Below are 26,902 nucleotides of genomic sequence, written 5' to 3' on the forward strand. Positions count from 1 at the left end.
ATCTGGGCCTTGAGTCTAGGGAGGGAGACAGCCCTCGGCAAAACATAGGGAGCACAATTGTTCTAGGGCTGTGCTCTCTAGGGGAAAACTTCACTGCAGCTGGGGTGGGGAGCATATTGCTGTCCTGCTACTGCTAAGTCACTTCAGTCGTGTCCAACTCGGTGCGACCCCATAGACGGCAGCCCACCAGGCTCCCCCGTCTCTGGGATTCTCCAGGCAAGAACACTGGAGTGGGTTGCCATTTCCTTCTCCAATGCATGAAAGTGAAAAGTGAAAGGGAAGTCGCTCAGTCGTGTCCGACTCTTAGCGACCCCATGGACTGCAGCCTACCAGGCTCCTTCATTCATAGGGTTTTCCCGACAAGAGTACTGGAGTGCGGTGCCATTGCCTTCTCAAATTGCTCTCCTAGGACGCTAGATATCATGGAAGTGAAGTGAAGTGAAGTGAAAGTCGCTCAGTGGTGTCCAACTCTTTGCAACCCCATGGACTATACAGTCCATGGAATTCTCCAGGCCAGAATACTAGAGTGGGTAGCCTTTCCCTTCTCCAGGGGATCTTTCCAACCTAGGGGTTGAACTCAGGTCTTCCACATTGCAGGCAGATTCTTTACCAACTGAGCCACAAGGAAAGCCCAAGAATACTAGAGTGGGTAGCCTATCTCTTCTTCCCAACCCAGGCATCATCCAGCAGATCTTCCCGACCCAGGAATCAAACCAGGGTCTCCTGCATTGCAGGTGGATTCTTTACAAACCAAGCTATCAGGGTATCCCTAGATATCATGGAACTGCTTGCTAAAAGTTCAGAGCACTTTCCCACCCACCCACCCATGTCCATCCCATTCTTTTGCAAAGGTTCTTGCTTGGCAGCACTGGGCCTAGGAATTACAGGTTTCCTTTGGTGAATTCTGATTTTTCTTGGCTATAAATGACAGACCAAGGCTTCCCTGGTGGTTCGGATGGTAAAGAATCTGCCTGCAACGCAGGAGACCCGGGTTCGGTCCCTGGGTCAGGAAGATCCCCTGGAGGAAAGCATGGCAACCCACTCCAGTGTTCTTATGTGGAGAATCCCATGGACAGCAGAGCCTGGCCTGCTACAGTCCACAGGACCTCAAAGAATGGGACATGACTGAGTGACTAACAAGAACCTTAAGTGGAAGCAGAAAAGAAAGTGGGAAAATTTTGACTTAAAAAAAATTTTTTTTCTCTAAAATCCACACTCCAGGCCCATGGTGGCAGGAGGCAGCCCCAGAGTTGGCTAGGGCCCCCTTTTATTAGGGGCTTTCTCTTGATATTTGGTTTCTTCCCTCTCCACCCCTGGCACATGGGGTGAATGGCAGGGCACACAAACGAGAACAGAAGAACTCCCTCACAAGCCCCAGGATCCTGGGAGAGTAGAGAGCCGCCCCACGGCCTTCACAGGAGGGGACAGAGGGGGGAGAGTAGAGAGCCGCCCCACGGCCTTCACAGGAGGGGACAGAGGGGGCGGAGAGGGGAGAGGACTGCTTATTTGTTTCCTGGAACACTGTGTTAAGAATCTCAGCAATTGCAGTTAGTGCCCGGTCGTTTGGCAAGCAGAGTAGCTTCTCATCGTTCCCAGCTGCACGGGATCTAATTCGCAAATACACCATCTTGCATTCAACACTTAAATGGAAAACAGCAGTCCCAGGAGGGAGGCAGGCGATCTACCTCTGTAAGCCCCTTTCGGAGGGATTTATGTTTCTAGGTCGGCTGACTGACTGGCGTCGTCTCTGGAGAGGATTTCTTTGAGCGCCGACCCTCTCTCATCTCGGGTCCTAAAACCCACTCTGGCGGTTATAAACTGCAATTAAACGTGGGGAGAAATCGCGATTTGGTTGGGCCTTGGCCTGCCAGTATAAAATAGTAACTAAAATCTGTTTGAGAGCTCAGATTTTAAAAGGAAGATACTGCTTATTCTTCCCTCACTGGAAACCTAGTTAAAGGAAATTAAGGCCTCTCTTAAAGGTAACTAAGATTAGAGAGCTCGGTTTCCGTTTGCTGTGTTTCTGTGGGCCGAACGCCCAGGTCGGTCAGCGAGTTCCTTTCTGGGTGGAATGACGGATTCCTCTCGTCTGAATCCTAAAATGATAGCTTCTTTTGGTTCTGCAGCTGCGAACGACTGGCGCCCAGTAGCCCTATCCTGGCGGGGGTGTTGCTGGGAGTAGGGGGTTTTGGGGGGAGAGAAGCAGGAGTGAATGGGAAAGGGGAAAGAGCCAAACCTCGGTAAAAAGTTGAGAGAGCTGCGAGGAAGGAACGGCAGCTCCTCGAGGCTCTCTGCCCCTTTAAGTGCTTCACTGACTCAGCTAAGCTTCCCCCTCAGGTCGCGTTTTTTATGAATGAAAAACGTCCTTATATTCATTATATAAACAAGCCTGAGCTGATTGGTCAATGGTCCCCCACTGCATAAATTATGCAAAACAGACCCCGGAGAGGTAGGGAGGGACGCGCTGTTGACCAATGGGAATCGGAGTTGATGGGGCGGCTTGGTTGGATTTGCCCGCAGACAGGGTAAACAAGAAGCGATGGACAGCCGCTGGAGCGGCCTCGGGCCAATGGAAACGCGGCTGGGCTACAGCCGCGGGCCAATAGCAGAGAGCAGAGCGGCAGGCCGCTGGGGGCCGGGCCAGCGCTCCAGCCTGGTTGGCAGCTGCGGCGCAGAGTCCAGCCGCTGGTGCGCGGAGCGGTTCAGTGTTCTCGGAGCGGTTCGGCCCAGCCATTAGCCTAGGCTCCCAGGCCCGGTGCGCGCGTGCGTGAGCGCGCCTGCGCCCCGGGGCCGCTGCAAGGGGAGGAGAGCCACCGCCTCAGGTGAGGGGGCGTCAAGTGGACAGCGGGGGCTTCTGAGTGGGGTGTCCAGGAAGGGCCCAGCTGGCTAGAGTTCACTGACTGATTCAGAATCCTCAAAGTCGGGGTGCACTTTTTAAATCGAGGTTGGGCCCCCCTCCCTCGCGGAGCTCACCGCCCTCCTCTCCTCCCGGGGCCCGGTCCGGTTCGGTTCCTGGGAGGCGTCGGACGGGGGCGGCTAACGGTTCCGGAGCTCGAGGAGAACGGGTTTCCGCACGTCGCGGGGGAGGCCGGCGGGAACGCGAGGTGCGGGGGCTCCCGGGTGGGGATGGAAGGGTGCGGAGTTGCGGTCTTTATAGTCTCCGGAGATCTGAGAACCTCGAGGGGACTTGGAGGCTCGCGAGAAGAGGCACTCCGCCGATCTTTGCAGTGGGGAGGCGGCAGAAAGCAGCTTAGGGAGAATGTTTGAGAGGTGATGCGCCCCCACCCCAGTACCAGGAGGGGTAAAGTGACATAGGCATGTGCAGCGTGTGGCGTTGGGGGTCGGCCAGGAACTTATGCAGGCCTTGCAAGTTTCACGTTGTGGAAAGCGGACACCCAATCCCCCCCATCCCACCCCCAGCAGACTGAGGGCGTCAGGTTGCCGGCGATTCTGGAGAAATCGGGGAACATAAGAACCGCGGCCTGGGGATGGTGGAAAAGAAAAAGATGGGTGCGGAGGGGGATGGAGAGACGTTGGAGCTTCGAGCTGGATTTGGGATCTGACCGAATTTTCAGAGGGGAGGGGACCTCTAGGGGGGAGCCGAACTCCTGATTGAGGAGGGGTGCCAAAGAGAGATGTTTGGAAGGGTTTTGGGGTGGGGGAAGGATTGGAGGCGGTTGGTAGCTCCCGGCGCCGCAGCTCGTTTTTATGAATGTGGGTGACTTTATGAATGAAGCGGGTTTCTTTCGTTGGCTCGCTGCTCCCTGCGGCTTTTTTTTTTTTTTTTCTTTCCTTTTTTTGTGAATGAAGCATTGAGCTTTCTTCCTAAAACGCTGGGGTGAGGGGCCTGCGTCGGAGGCAGGGCTTGCGTTGGGAGTGGGGGCGGGGGCTCATCTGAAGGAGTTTTCATGAATGGAGAAGGCTGGGAATTGGGTGGAAGTGTGTCTTGTTTTGTGAATGGGGCCCAGTGCGAGGGATCCAGTTACAGCCTTTACCTGATGTGGCGGCTGCGGCTCGCTCTCTCATTCATAAAACCGGGCCCGCTGCGCGCCGCGGGGGAGGGGCCTCGATCGCGCCGCTAAGCCGTGTTAAGGTTTTTCCTCGGGGTACCGGGAGGTGGGGGTTGGGGGGGGGCACAAAGGAAGTGGTCTAAACTCCTGGATGAATTCGAGCTTTCCCTTCAAGCTTAAAAAAATATGTATACTTTGAACGCGATTTTTCTAGCCCTTGAACTTTGAGAGCTGCTTTAAAGAACTTTGTTACCTCTTTTGGGTTTGCTTATAACAGCTTCTTTAATTTTTTAAAAACTATTTTTGCTTTTCATGGTGAAGTATTTTTGCGTCGTATTTCATTGTGAATCTCTGAAAATATCTACCCCTCCGATCTCGTACCCGTTGTCCACTTCTCCTATAGACGTTTACAGACTTTCTAAGGCCATGACTTATTTAAACTGACAAATTTTTGAAGGCTACAGAGAGCTCGTTTTCTTACCCTTCAACTCGCTGCTGATGCCATCTCTGATTTTGTTTACGGGCTGGTGACATTTGGGAAGAAAACTTTATGTTGAACTTTTTAGCGCTTGTTTGGAAGGCATGCAGGCAAGCTACCTGGAGTGTTTTTCTAGGAAGTTACGAAGTGTGTAGTTTTGCTCCTCTCCCTCTGACTTTGAAAATATTTTATTACTTGGACTAAGGTGCGGAGGGGAGGCTGGCGGTGAAGGGTTTCCTTGTATACTAACATACAAAAATTTGATATGCTTCACACAGTATGAAAAACAAATTGGATGCCATTGCCCACTGAGAAAAGGTTCCCTATTTAAAATTTGTATACTACTTAAAAAGATTTATCCTTAATTATTTTGAATTGCTTAGAGCTGGGGTGAGTGAAATTAATATTTCTCCCATTTTATTAACCTAACTGAATTTGTATTTGAAGAATGGTACCTTCCTGACATTGTTACTTTATACCTCCCAAATTAGAAACAGTTCCCTCCTGTCCATTTGGATCCCCAGCCTCTCTTTCCAAAACCCAATACTTGACAGTGCTGAAACAGTTTAATTTTCTAAATCATGTAAGAAAAATTGATTTCACTATAATAAACAGATTTTTCTTTCCGTGAAACTTTTACTTTTAATGATTTTTAAAGATCTGTGGTAGAGATGCATTTACAATATGTGTAATGGAATTTAGTTAACTTTATGCATTAGTTTTCTTAGCTATTTTATTCTTTTAAAAGTTGGAAATGTTATAGCTTTCTTTGTGAGTTGCCAGGGAGATATCTGTGACATTACCAACACTATACCTGTTTGGACAAAAGATATAAGTTTTAATGAAGAGTTGTGTCTGAAGATAAGTATATCTCTGGATCCTTATATTCTTGGAACTATATATAGTTTTATACCACTGACCTACAAAATACTTTTAGAAGCACTATGTATGTCAGATTCTTAATTGCAAATAATTTGGAATGCTTAAACCCAGTTTCTCTACTTCCTGTCACTGTACTATCAAAAATTAAATTGTCTTTAAAAAAAAAAAACCCTAACACTACAAACACCCTGGGGAATCTTCTTACAGAAAGAATCTTGAAATCATCTTTTTAGATGAAAATAAGGTCCTTTTTATTTATTTATTTATTTTTTGGGGTAGGAGACAGATGGTAGTAAACCTATAATCTTAATGATTAAATAAAAAAGACTAAAAGAATGACTAGGTGAATGGATTTGGCACTAAGTGTACCATGAATCTTTGATGCCCTTAATCAAGCCCAGGTTAGTCTATAAAGCTTACACCTTGAATGGTGGTCTTTAAGTACCTCAGAGTGAGTGAGTGATTTCCCACAGAAAAGAACATTGCTAAAAGAACTAGCAATATAAAATCACTTCATTTCTTTCCCCTCACCTGGGCTAAAATGTCCCAAATTCCTGTTACAGGAGGACCCCTTCCCCCGAGAAATTGCTCAATGCTGAAACCTTCCAAAGTGATATTAGAGACGTTGGAAGCACCATGGATGGGTTTTATGATCAACAAGTCCCTTTTATGGTCCCAGGGGTAAGTTTATGTGGCTTTTGGTTTGTTTTGTCTTCCTTCTTCGAACGTGAGTCTTATGGCACAGCCCTCTTTGGACCCCTTTACTACACTTACGTCTTAACTGTCTATTGGCCTCTTTCAGAAATCTCGGTCAGAGGAGAGTAGAGGGCGGCCTGTGATTGACAGAAAGAGGAAGTTTTTGGACACAGATCTGGCTCATGATTCTGAAGGTAGTGCAGCTCTCCCCTCTGTTGTGGCTTGTTCATATGGCTCCCTGCGAAAACTGCGCACACAGCCAGCTTCTTCCCTCTTCCCCCTAGGAGAATTCTCCTCATTCTGGTGTCTTCTGTTTTCAATTCCAGAGTTGTTTCAGGATCTCAGTCAACTTCAAGAGGCTTGGTTAGCTGAAGGCAAGTTTCTTGGCTGTTCTGTTTTCCACATAAAACATTTGACTGTGCTTTTTAATAAAACTTAAAGATCTAAAATAAAAATCTCTTTTCTAGCACAAGTTCCTGATGACGAACAGTTTGTCCCAGATTTTCAGTCTGATAACTGTAAGTACCTTTCTGGTGGTGGCACATGTGTTCCGGGAGTGTTTGGTCCTCGATCATCTGTGTCTAGAATACTTTTCAGCTGTAGCCAGCCTCTTTGGACAGTGGTATGTGTTTGGTTTCTTTTAATAATTCAAAATTAACCCCCTCCCCAAACTCTCGTTTCGTTCCTTACTAAAGTTATTTCTAAAGTACTTTTATTACAGGTAAGGTTTACCAAATATGATTATCTTAAAATTTTTGCCTAAAGAATTTTGCAAAACTTCAAGCTCAAAAAGTCCTAATTCTTAAGTTAACTAAAGTTATATATAAGTTACTGAACCAAGCATCCATTAGTCAGACATTCTCTTTCAGTGGTTTTTTGGGGTTTTTATAAATTAAGTCCTTGATAGAAATCATGAGCCTGACTTTTTTTTTTCTTTTAAAGGTGCAGAAAATAGTTAATGAAAGATTTCAGTTAATTGTGGCTTCACCCAACATGTTGTCAATTTCTTTTCTAGCTCAAAGTTGACCAAAAAATGGTCACAGAGTGACCTGATTTACACTTATTTTTCATGTAGTTGTCAAGACTATCATTCAGAGAAGAGTAAAAACCTTTACTTAAAATGGTCTTTAAGTGCTCATATCACTGAGATAACAAATGCCATGGAAGCTCAGAAGATGGCTCTAGGGTGCTGGCAAGGGCACAGTTAGCTTTACACTGATCTTTTGGGGGCTGTCCTCAACAGGTCTGGGAGCTTTCATGGTCCAGGCAAAGCTATCAAGGACAAAGCTGGCTGATGAAATTTGAGCAGCACAGGGCAGCTCTAGAGAGCATTAGTCACTGGCGAATGAGCAGGTTTAGAAGATAGGCCTGGAGAAAATGCTGCCTCTTGAGAGTTGCATCATAGAAAAATTTGTGTCTTAGTCATAGTTTATAATAGCAAGCACCTGAGCCAGGCAAGGATTTGATTTCTCATTTTGCACCAACACATTTTTCCCAGCTTTGTCTTATCTTGTGTGTGTGTGTGTGTGTGTGTATGTGTGTGTGTGTGTGTGTGTAAAAATGCCACTGGGAGAGAGGATATCTTTGGATCTAAGTAAAAGCTGCATATTCGAAATCAATACATGAAAGACCAGAGGTACTAGCTAAACATTCTTCAGTGATAGGCCTCATATTCCTGGGGAGATGCTAGGAAATGTGCAAAGGGAACAAACTGTAACTCACAGATGCAGGGCTACCTTAGCTTTGTCACAGCTTGGTGTGGATGTTTTCTATAGGAAAGTAAATGCATGTTAATTATTGCCCTCTGATTGCTTTCAAATGATTGGGAAACTTGCCACTGAAGGGCTAAAGAAAGATAACCTAGAGAGAGAGAGAGAGAGAGAGAGAGAGAGAGCGCGCGTGTGTGTGTGTGTGTGTGTGTGTGTGTGTGCGCGCGCCCGCGCAAGATAAAAGACAGGATTATAATTCGACTTTGTTCTGTGTTGACAGTCTGGCCCAGCCTTTCCAGTTCTTGCTCAGAGCAGCATAAACTGCAGTCTGTTTGGGAGGCTTTCTTGGCAGAGGTTCTTTGAAATGCTTTTATGACACTTTTGTTTGTTTCTCTGTAACCCAGAAGAGTTAGAAGGGAGGTGAGATGACTGCATTCAGATAGATTTCATGTGCTGAAGCAGAGGTAGGTTCCTTAGAGAAAGATGTCAGCAGACAGGATATTTGGATAGATATTTATCTGCAGGAAGAGGCTTCAGTAAAGGAATCAATAAATGTGTTCTGGCTCCTTAGAAATAATTCCTGCTCGGCAAATAGAATGTGCGAAGTTCTTTAAAGTGCCATACCTAAAATGGAGCTGCTTTGGGAGATGTTTCTGCTTACCAAGTGTGATGTGTTTCTTTGTTTGCTTTTTGCTTTAACTTCTTAAGGTTGGGGTTTTCTGTGTTTAAGGATAAAGCAGATGTTTGAGTAGCCTCAGAGAGTCTTTGAGAATTTTCCCCTCTTCTCTGACTTTTCTTTCTAGAGATGAAGCCAAAAGAAGGATAGATTCAGACAGAGGTTAGGCAGGAACACGGATGTGGGGAGGTGTATTCTTGAACTATGTCTTCTTGCTGTTATATGTGTGACTTTTCACTGCAGTTGAGACAGGCAGTATAGACTCACGGGAGCTGGCAGAGCCCAGGGCTGGGCAGACCCTTTCTCTGTGAGTACATTTCACAATCTCCTATTGAGGATCAGCTTCCACTCCAGCCCCCTCCTGGAAGAGCCCTAACTTCCAGGGAAGTAGGAGAAGCTCATGCAACTTTAATAAAATCTTTTGAACCAGTTTAAATCACTGGATCAATGAACTGGAAACCAAACTTGCACTTGCCCAGTAAGGCAAATCCCTCCCCGAAGGTGGCTGAAACATTTGTAACAAATACTCTTATGTGACCTGCCATGAGCAGTAGTCTACCTTTCCTGTTACTGTTGACTTGACTAGTTTTCCATGTTGTATGTGAGAGTTTTGGTATGTATGTAGAGAAAAAGAAATACCAAGTGATGTGGGTAACTTATTTTAGAAGGTCAGGTTTGAAGATGATGGCTTACTTTTTTTGGTAAACGCTGTCAGCTCAGCTTCTAAAGAGGTTTTTTATATTTTCCAGATTTGGGTTCCTACCCATAGGCATCCATTCATAATTTTTTTTTAAATAAATGAAACCGCTGTTCTTAAGAGTTAAAAGAGAGGTGAGACATTTCATAAGTCTTATAGAAATACAACTTCTAGTTGTATAGATTTCCCCTTACTTCACAAATACAGAAGTTAGTTAAGTATCCCCCCTAGAATCTCTTACAGGTCATGTTCAAGGGAATAAAAAGTGCCACCTATAGACATAGGGGTTCTGCCTTTGCCACCCATTGTCCCTTGATCCTGATAAATAACCCTGAAGATCCCAGATTGTTTGAGCTACAAGTCCCTTTTAGAGATGGTCTTGCCTAACCCTTTCATTTTATTAAGGGGATAATATAAGGTCCAGACAGCTGGAGACACACCGGTGATTAGGGGCAAATGGGAGGGGTTAAGTGAAATGAGGGAGGAAAAGTATATAAAATCCTATCCTTAAAGAAGCTCTCACAAAGCTGCAGAACCAAGGGCACTGTCATACTCAGAGGCTCCCTCATGATTTCAGATGCCTGGAGCTGGCCCTTAGGAAAGCCCGGTTGAGAGTGGGCTGCCCAGTCTAACCCATAGTTCTCTTCATTCTACAGTCCCAAGAAACTTATTAAGTACCTTGGTGCTTTGAGTTTTGTGCATAGGATTTGGAAGAAAGAGAAATAATAAAACAGAAAAATCAGAAAACTGGCATGTTTTCCAAAAGACGTTTGTGCGTGTACACACTGTGTATCCTATGTGTTATAAATGTGTTTAGCTATGTGTGCAGTAACACACAGAGCTACCAAGCCACGGAATCTGGGCCAGTAAATAAGTGTGGACTGCATTTTACAGAATCAGCTGCAAATCGAAACTGAGGATAACAATCAAAGTGCTTAGTGTTGGGTTAGGGGTGGGAGTTGATAATTCAGTTTTCTGAACTGTTTGGACACCTTAATATTCAGTTTTCTGAACTGATTGTTTGGGCATCTTAGGGTATTACTCTCTCTTTTCTCAGTCTGATTCTTTGGGAACCATGGACTGTAGCCCACCCGTCTCCTCTGTCCCTAGGATTTCCCAGGCAAAAATACTGAAGTGGGTGGCCATTTCCTCCTCCAGGGAGTCTCCTGACCCAGGGATTGAACCCGTGTCTCCTGCATTGCAGGTGGATTCTTTACCGCTGAGCCCTCAGGGAAACCTAGGGTATTACTAGGTTTTAGCATATATACATAGCGTTTTTAAATGCAGATTTAAGTTTTGATTTTTTTAAATTTCACTCATTTCACTGTGATATTGTGACTGTTATACCTGGCAGCATTTTGAAGAAATAAAATATTTTACATTGAGGAAAAGACACGGTAAAATCTTATTTTAAAACATGATCTCTAAACAAATATAGTTGAAAGAATGGTTTTAAAATCCAAATGGCCGTGTTTTCCCCTTGAAGTGTTCTTCTTAGATCTGTGCTTCAAAAAGAATGGACTGACTGGAGGAAGTAAGGGTAATTTCCTAAGACTGGCTAATTAACTGATAAAATCAACTTTTCATAAAGACATTTGCAATAGATGGCTGGGAAATAGGATTAACTGTTATGGCAGCCCTTGAACCTAAAGTATATTGATCTTAATCCCATTTCAATATGAGATTATTCATCTGGATTTTTTTTTTTTTAACTGCTCAGGAGGTTGATATGATGGGGGGAGGAGTGACTTCCTCTGGGAGAGGGCAGTTATTTTGGCCCCAGAAATACTGTAGCAAACTCTCCGTTTACTTGCTTTCTGTTTTTGGGCCATTTCTATATGAAAGGAGCATCCTAAAGTCTTTCTTAACACAAGGTGAAAAAGACAACAGTAGGCACTTTAAAAATAAGAGGCTTGAGGGAGTTGAGGCTCTTATTTAATCCTTTTCTAGAGCCTATAGCTCTGAAGGTAGAGAGAAGAAACAAGAGAGCTAAAGCAAGAGCAGGAAAGCTAGAGGTTATTTGACTCCAATTTTTACAAACCTTTCAATGTCTTTGTTAGCTAGCCCACTCCCTACCTTACCACTGAGAAAGGGCTACATGATTTGAAATCCTATCCTTGATAGCATCCAAAATCCTTATAATGCAGGACTCCTAAGAACCAAAGCCCTAGCATTCCCATTTATTGAACAGAGCCATGTGTTTACACAAAATCTGTTTTCATCTAACTTTAATTCAGTTAGGCTTATTAAAAACAACAGACTTTTTCTCTTCCTCTTCTATGTCTCTCTGCTCTCAATCCTCTAATAAAACCCAGTAACCCTTCCAGTCTTCCATGTTTGGTGCAAAAGACTTGGGATAGAAAATTACACCTGTGTCTGCTGGGCAGATCATTTTGTAGATTCCAGAGGTAACAAAATCCCAGCATCACGAAATTACAGTCTATCCCCTGTTTTTCAGCATTCTTCTGCCTTAAGATTAAGATGTGGGTAGTCTGATAAAGCTGAGAATTTCTATTATCTGCCATTTCACCCATCTAGTATCACTGTTTTAACTTCAGTCCTAGAAAAAACATTACCACTGGTGGGGTGGGGTAGGGTCTGATGTGTAATCCTCTACCCAGAGACTGTTCCTCCACATGTTTCTGGGGTCTTAATTGTGATAAAGCTCATCTGGGCTCAGAGGCTGCCAGCCCCCCCTCGGGCACATGGCTGCCCTTGAGGCAGCCTGGGCCCCATCTGTGCCCTGGCACATAGCGCTTCTCCACTTGCAGTCCAAGGAGCTCGGAGTCTTGTCATGTTGCAGCTCCCAGCTCTTGGACAAGTGCCAGGCATGCTGATGCCAGTACCGGATTAGGTTTCTTTTTTAAAAATTCATTTTGTGAACTCATCAAGCTCATTTGACAGAGGCTTTGGTCGTCAGTTTTTATCATTGTCCCATTCCTGTAAAAGACTCAGCTTAAAATAAAGGAGACACAAAGACACTAGGCCCCTAGTGTGTCTGGGTGGGTGCGCACATGAGTGTGCAGGTGTATAACCAAAAGGTTAAGTCCACCCTTGAGTTTGGCAGGTAAATGACAGTGGACTAGCCACTCAGAAACTCGGATGTTACAGTTGAGAAGAGTCCCTTCATAAAGGGGCCCTGCCTAGCAAAGAGGCACCCCTGCCTAACAGGAGGAGCATCTAGACGAAAGCTGCAGCTGAGGGTGAAGATTCCAGGGAGCAGGATAAGATCTAGCCAGGAGTTTCAGGCTGTTCTGCAGAGCAGCCAAGGCACTGAATGGAGAGTCTGGTTAGTTAGATTCAGAGAAATGCTTCCAGCGGTCAACCATCTGAGTTCACTGGCTTGTGGCAGTGGGGGCAGGCAGTGAGAAGTGGTCCACAGAAGACATTTGAAAATAGTCAAATATGTTTTGAAAAAGAGGGAAAACCCACATACTAACATTTATCCCCTGGATCTGGTTTTCCTGAAGCAGCATATTCTTCCCTTGAAACGAAGTCTACACTAGACTGGCTTCATAACATCTTCCTTAGGGTGATTATTGAAGGTTTGAAAAGAATAGAAACCCAACCAGTTTTTAGCCTTGTACTTTGTGTTGCCCTTGGAGTAGTTTTCACTCACAGACTATAGATCTCTTCTCTTTTGATGTCTCATGAGCATTCAGGGGGAGTATTATAAACCTTTCAGGCCGGATGCAAATCCAGGAAAAGGAACTGTGAAACTGTTCATAATAGGTAGCTTGACCCCTCCCCCCTTTGCTGCCAGACTCCTGTAGTGTCTCCAGAGACCCACTCCCTTGGGGAGGAAACCAGGTGGCTCCCAATACTGTTATTGGAATGGAAAAGCTAGGAGTTTGGAAAGGCTGAGCTTCCATGGAGAGCTGTCCTCTAATGCAAACCAGCTCACCCCTGGGGGCAGGAGAAATACCACTGAAGTCTGTTTCAGCTGGTAGCTACAATCAGTTTCTGAAGTGGGCAGCGCAAGATAGATTCCTTTTGCCAGAGGGCACTTGCCGACCTCACTTAGAGCTGACTTGCACACCCTTGCAGATTTCAGCCAGGGTCTCGGCCATCTGAGTCTTAGGGAGAGTGTGGAGCAGGCAGGCGCCTGCAGTGTCTGAATTTCTTACAGAAACACTGCGCGCTGGGCGAGCAAGCGTCCCTGCAGCGACAGCTGGGCTCTGCTCCGTCTGCCCCAGCGAGCTGAGCTGCTGAGTTCCCCACCCCCCTTGCCTGAATGGAGCATTCCAAATTGGTTGTGAATGGAGGGCGGGGCTCCCTTGCAGACTTTTTCAATGAATAACCAGACCCCATTGTGCAGCCTGTGGAAAAACAACCAACTCAAACAACACTGGGACTGTTAGAAATATGCTTGTGATTGGCAGTTTGGAGAACCTCCAAAATTAGTTTCCTTTGGCTTCCCTGCTGCTCCCTGTTCTCCAAGCCTGGGCTTAATAGGGTTTGAGTTTTCTTTTAAGTGCTGATTTTTAACCCTCCAACTACCAGGCTGGTGGCTTAGGCCGAAGGGCTGCTACCGACCCTGCTATCTGCCCCCACCCCTTTGTCTCTCATTTTAGACTGAAGCTGTCTAGGGGGAGTGATAATAGGAGAGGGTGGTTTAGCTTCCCTGGAGAGAGAGGTGTTGAGACTTGATCTGAGGATATTACCCTTTTATCTCTTGGTTCCCTTGGGGCTGTGGCTTTATCTCTCCACTGAAGATTCCTGCCTCCTCTTCTCCAGTCTTTATTCCAGTCCTGAAGAACTGGTGGGGTGTTTGCCTGCCACAGCACTCACATACACCTTTTAACATGGGAGGACCCAGCTACAACTTCTCTACTCCTTGGCAGTCTCTCTCCCATTTAGTTTCCCACTGTGGCCAGAAACATATCATTTTAAAGTGACCCTTCCCAGACTGCTCCTCAGGTAAACACTCCCATTGGGCACTCAAATGCCTTACCTCATCAAATGAACATCTCAGGAAGTGCTAGAATGAACCCAGCCTCTGATGAACCCCCAAATCAGAGTGGCCTCCTCACTCCAAAACTAGGCCAGCTTCTGGGGGTACACTTGCCTCAGTATTGCCCACCCTAAACATCTCCTGGGCTCTTGGCCAACAGCTCACAGACAACCCCCAACCCCAAAAGGTCTGTGTGGGCTAGACCATGGCTGTCTTGATAAGCATAAAGGACAGTCCATTAAAAACCATAACAAAACTTGATAGTAATGATCCAGTGCCATTTTCTCAGGGTTTTCAACTAAGATCTCTTAGTTCCTGCTCTTCGTCCTCACAACCTAACAAGGCTATTTGCATTTGTGTTTTGCTGTATTTTTTTTTTTCTGAAATATTTCCCTTGCTATAAATTGGTTTTCCAAGGATGTCTTCCTTTCCCTATAAAAAAAAAAGAACAGGCCTGGGCAGATTGTCTTTTTGTGAGAGTTTGAAACCTCTCAGGAGGTAACCCTAGATATCTGCTGTGTAAGAGGATGCTGATGTTTGTGCTGCTTCTCCAGAGAGGCTGAGGAGGACTTAGCTTACATAAACACTTTTCAGCTGAGTGCCTGGAAATGCTTTGTAATTGCCTGAAAGGGCACTTAATGAGGGTCTTTTATACTTTTCCCATAGAAAAGGTAGAATAGAGGGAGAGGAGGGATGTCTCCTCTACTCAGCTGCCCACAGTAAAGACCAGATCCTGGAAGGCCTTCCCCCACGTTTCCTAATCTGAGTTTTAGTAGAGAATAACTCAGTGGTGATCATGTCACTGTGCTGGGGGTACTTCAGAGTCAGAACATTTCTGCTCCTCCCCAGCTTCCTTTTCTTTCCTTCCCCACCAGCCTTGAAATCTTTATTTCTTGGGGAATAAGGACATAGCAGCATAGGGCTTTAATGTAGTCTGTATTTTGACAAATTAAACATAGTCCCTGCTTCTCAATTTCCATTCCTGTTGAAGCAAGAAGCAACCGGTTTCTCTTAGGCTGTCAGTGTCCAAAAGCAGAGAACCCCCGTCTTTTGTTTCTTCACCTCTGCCTGAGCCACAGCGGCCTTCTCTTTGCACACCACCACTCAGTTCTGTTCCCTCCCTACCCTGTTGTTCAGCAGCCCCCAACACCAGCCTCCAGCCTGCAGGGAGGTAAGTCTGTAATACTAGTTCTAAGAGTCCTTGGGGTGACCTTAGGAGTGAATAGAAAAAAAATGAGCTAGGGCCATTTTTCATTTTCTGATTCTTCTTTTAAAATGCAAACTCTACCCAAGTCTTCCCAGGGTGCCTCTAGATTTTGTGCAGCTAACGCTGTACCCCAGTAAGACTCTGTGCAAGGGGTCAAGTCACAGTGTAGGCACTCTTCACACACTTGACGCGTTTCTGCCTTTAGGAGCAGCAAAGCTGTAGATAGAGGGGAATGATTCTCTCGGAGGGGAAGCCACTTTCCTTAGGGTTTGAGTTTCCTCCTGTTACATTTTTAACATGAATTTTAAACTTGAAGGTAAAATTTTCCACAGTGATTAAATCCCACTTCAAGTATTGTTGCTGCTTTAATGCCAGTTTGGATGAGAATCAAATGAATTGGGAATAAATTATAGAAGGGCTGTTAAAGAAGGCTTGTTTTGCATTTTTTCTCTATTCATGAGGATTGCCCTGTCTCCCCCTTTCCTGACGGTGTGTTCCATCGTGAGCAGCCCCTCATGGTAGAGGCTGCTGTGGCTGACGGAAAGCCTACAGTGGGGGAGGCCAGCCCTGCGCCTCCAACAGAGCTGGGAGAACAGGGCTCTCTCTAGGCCTCTCTCTTGATGGTGAAAGATAAAGAAGTTGTCTATCATATTGGTTTCTCCACAGCCCAGAGTGTAGGGGTGTGACACTGAGGCAATCAGAATACACGCACAGTGCAACCTTCTCTGATGGCAGAGCCCCGAATCTACTAACAGGCAAGCCCTACTTCAGTCAGAGTTGGGCCTCTTCTTTTCTAAGCTCCTTTTTCTCCCTTGCATTTCGAACTCTTCAAGGCCTCTGGGTTTCCATTTTCAGAATTCTAAAATAACAGCCCTAAATTGTTAGGATAAATGAGTCGCTGGAAGAAAAGAAACTACACAAATCCAAGCTGTTTCAAGAATAATGCTGAAGTGTGGCAAGAGTGTGAACTTGAAGGAAGTCAATCTGAAACTCGTTCATCTGGGTCAAAAAAATCATCCTGCCTACTACCATTGGCATTAGATTATCTTCCCTATTTGAGAACACCTGTTTTCTGTTTGGAAATGACAATTTGAAAGATGCAGTTTTGTGCTGAGGACATGTAACTGTTCAGTAATAGGTCCTCTTTCTGACCTGCAGTTCCCTTCTGTGAGTCAGGACATTCCTGACTTAGTACATTCATGCAAGGTGGGTTCCTCTTACTAACATGACCACTTCTTTGGGGAGGAGAAAAAAGTATTAGAGTCTTTTTCCATCTATTTTAGCCAGACTTAGAATAAAAACCCTTTAAAAAAAAAAATCACCTGTCATTACTGTTAGTACTAGTAGAGGTGAAGAAAGGATAAGGCCAATATCCTAAATTCCAGTTAGAAACTTGTCCTCCTAGTCAATAACCAAGGACATGAGCAGTAACCTCTTTACTCTGGCAGACTCACCCCTGGCCCACAGGTCCCCCTTGAGGACTCCTTGGCCATTCAGGCTTCCCTGTGCTTAGCCCACCACTTTGACCTCTTCCCAGCCTCTCCCAGTGTTTTCAGCCCCTTTGCAGAAGAAGAGGTAAATGGACGGCCTTGAGGCCCCCTTCTCTTCCTAGCCAAAGCTATGCCCCCTGCCCACCCTTAAGGACTTGGGCATCTTCCTTGACTTGGGTCATGATTTTTCCTCTCTGGAGGGGGGAATAAAGAGGTAGGGGGAACCAGGAGCACCCCCTGGAGACTAGAGGACCCCACACACATTTTGAGTGGTCAGCCTGGGTGGTGCAATGCTACCTTTTGGGTTGCAAGTATACATTAATACCTGCCAAACTGACTTCCATGGGCGACATTTAGTTTCTTATCTTTGCCCAATGGTATTTCAGCCAGCGGCTGCTGTTGCTGGAAGAGGCAGTGGAAGAGGAAGGAAACTTGGTGGGATGATGTAATTAGTCATCAAGCTGGGCCTAACAGAAGCAAACCTCCAAATCACCCACCTCTCCTCCCCATTATATGAATTTACTAGAAAACATAAACGTGCGTGCATGCTAAGTCGCTTCAGTCGTGTCTGACTCTTTGCAACTCCTTGAACTGTAGCCCACCAGACTCCTGTGTCCATGGGATTCTCCAGGCAAGAATACTGGAGTGGGTTGCCATGCCCTCCTCTGGGGAATCTTCCAGACCCAACCCATGTCTCTTATGTCTCCTGCATTGGCAGGCGAGTTCTTTACCACTAGCGCCACCTGGGAAGCTTCTAGAAAATATAAACATTCTAGTTCAAATAAGATCCCAACCTAATAAAAATGCCCCCAATATAAAGTATAACCCCCTTGTTCAGTCAGTTCCTCTTTTCCACAGAGAAATTAAAATCCCTTTATAAGTAAAACTGCCACTTATCTTTTCCTACTTTTACCCTAGCCTCAGGGCTTTGTTTGGAGGTCTAATAGAAGCTACAACCTGGGGCCCCTGAAGCTGGAACTTTGGTATCTTCAGAGCTGGAGTTCTCCATTGAGAACTCCAATATATTAGTATCTAATATCTCCAAGATATTAATATCTTGTGTCATATATTTCACATTCCAGGGAACAATAAGAGTGTAAAATACCATAACACCAGTCCCGCCCAAACACAATTTAGCACCACGTTACTCTCCAGAGAAGGCAATGGCACCCCACCCCATTACTCTTGCCTGGAAAATCCCATGGGTGTAGGAGCCTGGTAGGCTGCAGTCCATGGGGTCTCTAAGAGTCGGACACGACTGAGTGACTTCCCTGTCACTTTTCACTTTCATGCATTGGAGAAGGAAATGGCAACTCACTCCAGTGTTCTTGCCTGGAGAATCCCAGGGATGGGGGAGCCTGGTGGGCTGCTGTCTATGGGGTCGCACAGAGTCGGACACGACTGAAGTGACTTAGCAGTAGCAGTACTCTCCAGAGCCGGTATGAGCATCGCAGCTTCTTGTCACTGAAGCACCAACCCCATGTGAAGCCTTTCCCTGAGAGACAGCAGCGTTTGGCAAGCCCAGTACTTGTCTAGGACATAACCTAGACCCGTATCACTCTTGTCAGCTTGAATCCATAGCAGAGATTTAGGGTCATCCCTGGTAAACAAAATGGAAGAGGGGCTTACAGAGCATGGTTTTAACTTCTTCATGATATCAATTCTGTTGTCTAATTTAAAACCCAGGTGGGAGACATTCTATCAATAACCCTTAATTCCTGTCTCCCAGGAGAAATTCCACCGCCTTTGCAGGTGACCTCTCAGGAGTTTCAGATACTGCTCTCTACTGATGCTATTTATACCTTTTCAAAGTTGGGCCATTTTTTTCTTTTTGAGCTCCTTTTCCTCCCTTTCATTTCTAAACTTGTATTCAAGACCTCTAGGTTTCCATTTTCAGAATTCTGAAGTAATCTCATGTCCCTGCTAGCCCTGTTTTTCTGCCCATCCCATTTGTGAACTGATAGGGGTCTCTCTGGAGACAGTCTCCATACCTTTGTTAAAAACTTTTTGTTTTATATTGGACCATAATTGACTAACAATGTAATGTTAGTTTCAGGTGTACAGCAGAGGGATTCCGTTATACATATACATGTATCTATTCTTTTTAAAATTACTTTCCCATTTAGTTTATTACAGAATACTGAGCAGAGTTCCCTGTGCTATATGGTAGGTTCTTGTTGGTTATCTGTATTAAATATAGCAGTATATACACATCCGATCCTCGGGTTCCCCAGTGGCTTAGCAGGTAAAGAATCTGCCCGCAATGCAGGAGACACAGGAGACTCAGGTTTGCTCCCTGGGTTGGGAAGATTTCCCTGGAGGTGGAAATGGCAAGCCACTTTAGTATTCTTGCCTGGAGAAACCCATGGACAGAGAAGCCTGGCAGCTATAGTCCCACGGGGCCACAAAGAGTCGGACACGACTGAGGGACTACTCATGCGTGCACACACACATGCATTAATCCCAAATTCCCAGTGCATACCATCTTTCAAGTAAGTGCCTATCATTTTTTATATAAACTCACCAACAGAGTATTCCTGAACTTACATTCCCCCAAAGATTCCTGCCCTAGAATTTCCAAGTATTGATACTTGGTATAACCTCATTTACTCTTATGAGTAAGAGAATTGTCTTCTTCCCTCACCTCTTTTTCCACTGTAGCAAAACCTAGCTCTTCTTCTGCAGGTTATTATTTCGCTCTGGTATTCCCTAGCCATCTTCATGCAGAGTTGTCAAGATTCAAATCTTACTCTTGGGTTGTTCCTGTTCCAATACTGTGTAATTCTAACCCTATTTGTTGGGATCTGATAGCCTTTTCCCGATGTTCATACCACGATGATAAGTTCAAAGACCTTTTTCTCAAGCTGAACATATTACCCCAAATTTCTAGCTCTAAATCATGAAAAGTAGAGTGGGTTTTTATTTTTTGTCCACACCCCAATTCCCGAAGCCGGTCTTATGCTGACTGTAGGTTTTTCCCGCAGCATGGAAGAAATCTGATTCCTGGCACCAGATGTTCTAGGAACTAGCTTTATCAGTTTCTAATTTGGCTGTGTTATTTATTGTACAGAAGATGGTATTGGCCATATAGGGAGGACTTCCGTAGTTGTTAATTGATGAATTCTGCTACTTTGGGGTTGATTCTTTACCCTAGGGTCCCGAGATATACCACCAGGGTAATTAATATCCAGTCTTTTGGTCCTCACTGAGAAACAAGGAAGTAATAAACTGGAATAATCAACACCATAATTCCTACCACCATGATTAATCTCTAGTCTAAAACCCTGACTATTATTGCTACTTACCATAAACCTTGTAGTTCTATTTGATTTCTTAAACTATGTAAATTTATTAGTATGATGGAAAACAGATTACTTAAAATCTTGAATACCATTACTGTGACAATCATGAAGAGATCTTTTCCTATACCTACTGATACTAAATTCTATCCCAGAACAGAAACCTTGCTTTCTCCATGTAGGACTTTGCCCAGGACAAATAGAGATGTTCTTGCTGTTTGAGATTCAGAATGAACCTACCCGGAAACCTCAGCCCCTAGATGTGGTCTGCTCACCCAGATGTTGGCTGCACCAGACGTTTGTCATATTTCCCATGAGTTATATGGAGAGCCTTGTTTCCAGCCCAGAGTCCTACTGCCATTCTTGATTCCCAAGACAAATGCACAGAGGATTCTCCAAGCCAACACACTTAACACAATTTAGGTCTTAAGCTCCACTCTTTTCCAATCCCTTATCCTAAAGTAAGCTAGGTTGGGCCAGTTGGAGCCCCCATAAACTCTCATGCCTTTCTCCCCACCCCCAAGTACTCAGGGCCCCAAAAGACCAGGTCACCCGTTTCCAGCCTCCTCTCTGGGCCCTGGCCGTGCTTAACCTCTTTGGGCAGAAGGAGCCAAACCAGCTGCTCAGAGGGACGCATGAAGGAGAGCATTGGGGAAGAGAACTTTCATTCCTTCTGTCACCAGCACAGGTTGGTGATGGCTGCAGGGTGCCCTCCTGAGGACTCGGGGGATGAAATCTGAGTTGTCCTGTCTTCTGGTTGTGTTCTAAACCTGTTATGCACATGCATTCACAAGGAGTGGACATTCTCCATTTTATTTTTTCCAAAAATGCTTTGTGATCTTGAGTTGAGCTGTTTTAGTTCCTGTTGAATGTGTTATTAATGTGTATACGGAACTACTGGTCGATTTTACTTTTGTTACTATTTTGTACTTGTGTAATTGCGGCCTTTTTACCCAGCAGCTGTAGAGGTGGCATGGACTGTCGTCATGGTGATAACAGTGGCAGTTTATTTTTCCCTCTCGGGTGTTCCCTTCTCCTTTCTAAGTGGGCCAGGGCCAAAAAAATATTTGAGAACCACTGGCTTAGATGTTAGAGTGTGACAACATTTGTCCTTGTGTAATTTTAGATTCCTGGGGCTGTATTATCCAAACATGGTAAAAGGTACAGATAAACAGGACAGTCTTCTTCAGGTCTGGTAATAGGCCAGGGGTGACTTCCTTCATGTGTAAGGGCATGGTTTTGAAGTTGTTAGCACGTCTGCTGACCTGTTTAGTCAACCATAAGATAGATTTTTTTTCTCCAAGTATCTCAGAGGAGATGATATAATAGCCATTTTATTGATTTTTTTTCCAAGACATATTGCTACATTTACTTCATTTCTCTATATATTCTTTCCAAGTTATTGGAAAGTTGCAAGCTTTATCACATTTCGCCCCCAGATACTTCAGTGTGCATCTCAAAAGACTGAGGACATTCTTCTACATAGTCTAAGAAAATTAACTTTTATTCAGTAATACTCAGAATTCCCCAGCTATCTTTTATAACTGATATCAGTATTGTTTTTGATCTAGGATTTAAGAATCGTACATCAAGCTTATTGTTACATCTCTTATCTCAGACAAGAATCTGCCCACCTTGCCCTCCTCCCCCCAGTAACACTTACTTTTTTTTTTTTTTGAAGAGTCCTGGCCAGGGGTTTTGTAGTTGACTTTTTAGGGTACATATTTAAAGGATATGTAGAAACACAAACATACAGAAATGCTGACCTTAGGCGTGGAAATTCCCTATGTTGTGGGTTTTCTCACTTCATATCCATGTTATTTTGTTGACCTTAGAACACTGGTGAAAGAACAGAGTGAGTCAAATGGAGAGGTTTGTGCATGTTTGAAGAGAAGGGTTTTGAGGGACTTACAGTTTTAGCACAGCTTACTAAATAGTTGATTTTTTACTATTTATGGATGATTTTTGCTACATTCAATTTTTAAATTTATGCTTAACAAAGGTTAGCACTGTCAGATATTAGAGAAAATGGCAGTCCCCTGTATCTCCACCAATTCTACTTTTAGAACTTGTGCCCCTAAATTTAATAACATTTCAAATTTTTATTTTTAGAAACTGTTGCCAGGCAGAAACAGTGCTAACCATCCATTCAAACGGGTTTGAGCACGTCTCTTATTTGGTTTAGAAATCCAAAAGACATCCAGATATTTTTCCAGATATTCTTTAAATGCCAGAACCTGTCCACTTAATCTCCCTTGAACCTCTTTTGGTTCCCAGAACAGGGAATTATAGCCTGTCCTTGTCATTTGCTATAGCAATTACAAGAAATACCAAGATTAGGAATATGTTTTATGTTTGAAATGGTTTCTAATCTGCTCAAAGTAGTAGTAAACTAAAATAAAGACTTATTTCCAACTTCCAGTAATATGGTAGAACTTAAATAAACCTCAGCCTGTCTATCCTTTTCTTACTAACTGGCTGACTATGCTTTGTCTCAGAGTTTGTCCAAGGAAGGCTAGTACTAAGGAAAGTCAGCAGTATGTTGGAAAGTAGGTCTTTTGGGGTTTCTTTGTGTGCAGAACTCAAGGGACACCACATCTAGTGACTTAAAGCCCCCTCTGGTCTTTGCCAGTGGGCACCCTGACCAGTTAGGAGTAATCAGGGGAGTAGAGACCACACGTGCTCTATTTTGCCAACATCATTTTTAAATTGACATGTCCCTCTGTCTTCTTTCCTGGTATTCTACTCTCCGCCACAACCAAAGAGCAGAACAGGCAGGTGTCTCGGGCTCCCCCTGCCACCATTCTTGGAACTACACAGTATGTATCCCTTCCTCCAGAGGAAAAGGAGGTGAGGTGGTAGTGGTCTGAGAAAGGAACAGTGACCCAATGTTGGTAGCAGAGAGAGCAGTAAGCTGAGGGATGACGCTTCTTTGTAGGATTATGGCTCTGGGAATCCTGAAAAGTCTCTCAATCATGGCCGTGTACATCCGCACCACATTTGTTTACAAGTGCTATGAGAGGCTCTAGAGACATGGGCTGGCACTGGGACATAGCCGCAAGGATGTGCCACGTGGAGGCAGATGTTAGTGTTCTGGTCAACTTGCATCATGAGACACAACCTTCCATGTACAGTAAGATCATGGCTGTCAGGCCTAACCAAATAAGGTCTGCCCTGAGGTCAGGCCTGCTCGCTGATTTGGGGCAGATGAGTCTGCTCTAGAGGAAGGGCATGAAAATGAAACTGAAGAAAGTGGAGAGGAAAACCCCAAAACAAAACCTTAACACCACACCTAAGAGAAGCACGCAGAGCCTCTGTGTGAAGCCAAAGACCCAGGACTGGCTTCGTCTCTCCCCGGTCAGACCGCACTGTAACTGATTGGCAGTTTCTTTAACACTCAGTGTCTATTACATAAATGCTGTATTCCATAAATGTATGTATTCACAACAAAGGCTGTGGCGAACTGAAACTTTGACGATCATGAGGCACCAAAGGAAAGGCTTATTAGACAAGGTGGGTTTTGTCTTTCTGAAAAAATTCCTTTTGACGCCAACTGTCATTTATCGTAACATTCAACAAAAGTGTTTTCCTTTGTTTTGCTCCTCTGCGCTGAAATAGTGAAGTTCACTGCCAGCACTGGCATCGTAGCTGCCTTGGACAGAATCCACAGGCCTGTACTTGTGGGCAGGAAACAGATTTTGTCAGACGGAATTATTATTTCTCTTGAATGGGTTAGTTTGTCTACTTTTTTCTATTTTGAAACAATTGGGTTATTTCTTGAAAGGCTGCTTCTGCACCATCACAGAAGAAAGATTTTCTAAAGCTTGAAGAAATCTTAGTGTTAACTCAGTGGTGCTGTTTGACCAGGACAGGAGCTGCCTTTTTTGGGGGCCGAGCCTCAAGGCATGTAGGATCCTAGGTCCGCAACTAGGGATCAAACGTAGCGTGGAGTCCTGACCACTGGGCCACAGGGAAGTCCCAGGGCTGTTTGTTTAAATAGAAACAACTGAAATAATGCATAAAAAGAGTAGCTTGATAAATTTTCACAAATGGTACAGGCATTTAGATCAAGACCTAGAATTTATGAGAGTGAGGAGACTCTGCTACTGCTACTGCTAAGTCGCTTCAGTCGTGTCTGACTCTGTGCGACCCCATAGACGGCAGCCCACCAGGCTCCCCCATCCCTGGGATTCTCCAGGCAAGAACACTGGAGTGGGTTGCCTTTTCCTTCTCCAATGCATGAAAGTGAAAAGTGAAAGGGAAGTCGCTCAGTCGTGTCTGACTTCGCAACCCCATGGACTGCAGCCTACCAGGCTCCTCCATCCATAGGATTTTCCAGGCAAGAGTACTGGAGTGGGTTGCTGTTGCCTTCTCTGAGGAGACTCTATGTGCCCCCTAAAGAGGCACCATCCCTAGAGACAGGAGTAACCACCATCCTGACTTGAAACACCATAGAATAATTCTGTTTCCTTTTGAATGTTATTGTAAATGGGGTCATGTAGTATCTGGCTTTTTTTATTTTTGTGAGACTCCCTGTTAAAGCTTGATTGTAATTTCTTGCTTCTCATTTCTGAGTACTGAGATTTTGTTTGGGATTATATTGAGCCTATAGATAAATTTGAGAAGAATTAATATCTTTGTAGTATCAAGCCTTCCAGCCTGTGAACTGATGTATTCTTCTATTTATTTAGAATTCTTTGATTTTCCTCCGGGTTTTATAGTTCAGTTCAGCTACCTTGCATGTCTTTTATTGGATGTGTTCCTGGGTATTTGATGCTATCTGTTGCTATTTTAATTTCACATTGCTTAGGTTACTGTGTATGTAAGTCATTCTTTTTATGTACTTGCCTTGTAGCCAGTGATCTTGGTAAGTTAGCTTATTGATTCTCATACTTGGTGGATACTTTCATATTTTCTATGTACCCACCTTGGCAAGTGATTGAGTTGTTTTTCCTTCTCGTTTTTCCTTTTATTCATTTTTCTTAACTTACTGCACTGGCTAGGATCAGGCTTGATTTTTGATCATGGTGTCAGATAGAAAAATCTTCCAAGGAGTTTCCTAGTAAGAAAAGAAACTATGAAATTAAGTTGGTTGATTTGTGAACATCCTATCTAAATTTTAAGAGGTGTTATGGTGGTCTACAGAGCAACACATTGTACTTTGTAGTGCATGCCCACATATCTTATCAGCCAGCCAACCCGTCTTTCCTGCCCCTGACAAGTGGAGACTCTCATTTGTGTATGGATCCTTAACAGAGTTCTGATAGTCAAGTAGAGGTCCAGAGAGCTCACTCACAGTGTTCTTGTCTCAGAGGTAGCATTTAGGAGGGAATTGTCAAGCAGCAGCTTCAGGAGGGGCGGGGCATTTGGGGGTGCACGAGGGTATCCACAGCAACAGTGTGGCATCTAACTGGTCAGTGACTGGCTGTAGATCAGCTCTTCCAGAGTGCCTTCAGCTATCTGAAAAGATTTTGATTAGCTGGACAATAGAAGGGGGAATGAGATCTTATTAGATGGAATACTAGGATGGGAGGCAAGGACTAAGAAGTAGAAACCACTAGAATCAAGAGATGTTTGTTGCCAGTAGGAGTGAGGGAGGGAACCTGAGCATTTGGGGGACCTAGAGACAGGAGAAAGTGTAAGTCCTTGAGTGGCTTCAGATGTGCCAGGCACGTCAGCAGCTAGAGAGTACAGAGTACTCGAGGATACAGACCCCGAGAACTGGCAAGTAGCATTCCTCTGCTTCTCTGCGGTTGTCTTCTCTCTCCATCTCTTTCCCTATTTGTTTTAATCCCTTTTTGATTTAGTCCTTATTGCTCAGATTTCATTTGGGCGGCGATATAATGGAATGACTGACAACTGATTGGTATACTGACCACTTAGAGCTAGGAGACTTTGCTAGATTACCTTCTGAGCCTTGATTTTTCTCACCTCTAAAATGGAGACAATGAAAGCAGCTTTCTCACTGGGTTCGGAAGACTGGATAAAATAATTTTAAGTAAACTAGCCACGGCCAATAAGGGATTGTCTGGTTGCCTCTTTCTTGGTCCACCTGGTTCTTTTCCAGAGGTATTAGTTATCCATTGTTCTTTTGTTCTAGAACACTCTCTCTTAATCAGGTGTAATGTGGTATTTTTGTTGTTTTCATTGAAAACAGGGTTTATGTCCTCTTTTTGATGAACATAGTGGGTGAGTGGATTATCGCCCATTTCTGTCAGTGTGGTAGATGACTGAGATGGGGTAGATGACAGGCGGGGGCGCTCTTCCTTCCTTTCCTCCCCAGTATCAGCAGCTTCAAGACCTTAAGCCATTCCTTTAACTCCTCTGGGCCTCAGGGTCCTTATCCATAACTGTAAAGGCCTAAATTAAGTGGACTATCAGACAGACTCTAGTCCAACTCTAATTACATTTATCGGAAGATGCTAAAAGTCAGATCCCTCACTAAATTATGCATGCCATGAGGAAAAGGACCACCGTGTCTATTTTGTTTACCAGCGTATCCCTAGCACCTTCAGGAACCTGACCCATAGAAGATGCTCAACAAATGAATCAATGGATGATTGAATGAAAGAAATCTTTACAATAAGGAAGGTGGCCCATATTTGCCAGAAATTGTTCATAGGACATCGTTGGCTTTATGGGTCCGTCTTCTGTAACTGAGCTTAGTTAAACTCAAGTTTTCTGTTGTAGAAAATGTTTATCAATTCAAATAGTCAAACAGCTTTTTTTTTTCTTAAACTTCAGGAGTTCATGCTCCTCTTTTAATTGCGATTCATTGCCATGGTTTATAGTCCTCAGTCTCTG

General features: G+C 44.4%; 1 protein-coding gene across 1 annotated transcript in view; it reads left to right on the forward strand.

The window, feature by feature from the left end:
• Positions 2,698 to 26,902, forward strand: part of ETV5 (ETS variant 5) — a 56,874-nt gene continuing 32,669 nt past the window's right edge. The window contains 5 exon segments of the mRNA NM_001288818.1: positions 2,698 to 2,822; positions 5,934 to 6,051; positions 6,173 to 6,260; positions 6,393 to 6,440; positions 6,534 to 6,584. Coding sequence (NP_001275747.1) covers positions 6,007 to 6,051; positions 6,173 to 6,260; positions 6,393 to 6,440; positions 6,534 to 6,584 — 232 coding nt within the window. The 5' untranslated portion in view covers positions 2,698 to 2,822; positions 5,934 to 6,006.

This window comes from Capra hircus, chromosome 1 (assembly GCF_001704415.2).
Source record: "Capra hircus breed San Clemente chromosome 1, ASM170441v1, whole genome shotgun sequence".
Classification (NCBI taxonomy): Eukaryota; Metazoa; Chordata; class Mammalia; order Artiodactyla; family Bovidae; genus Capra; species Capra hircus.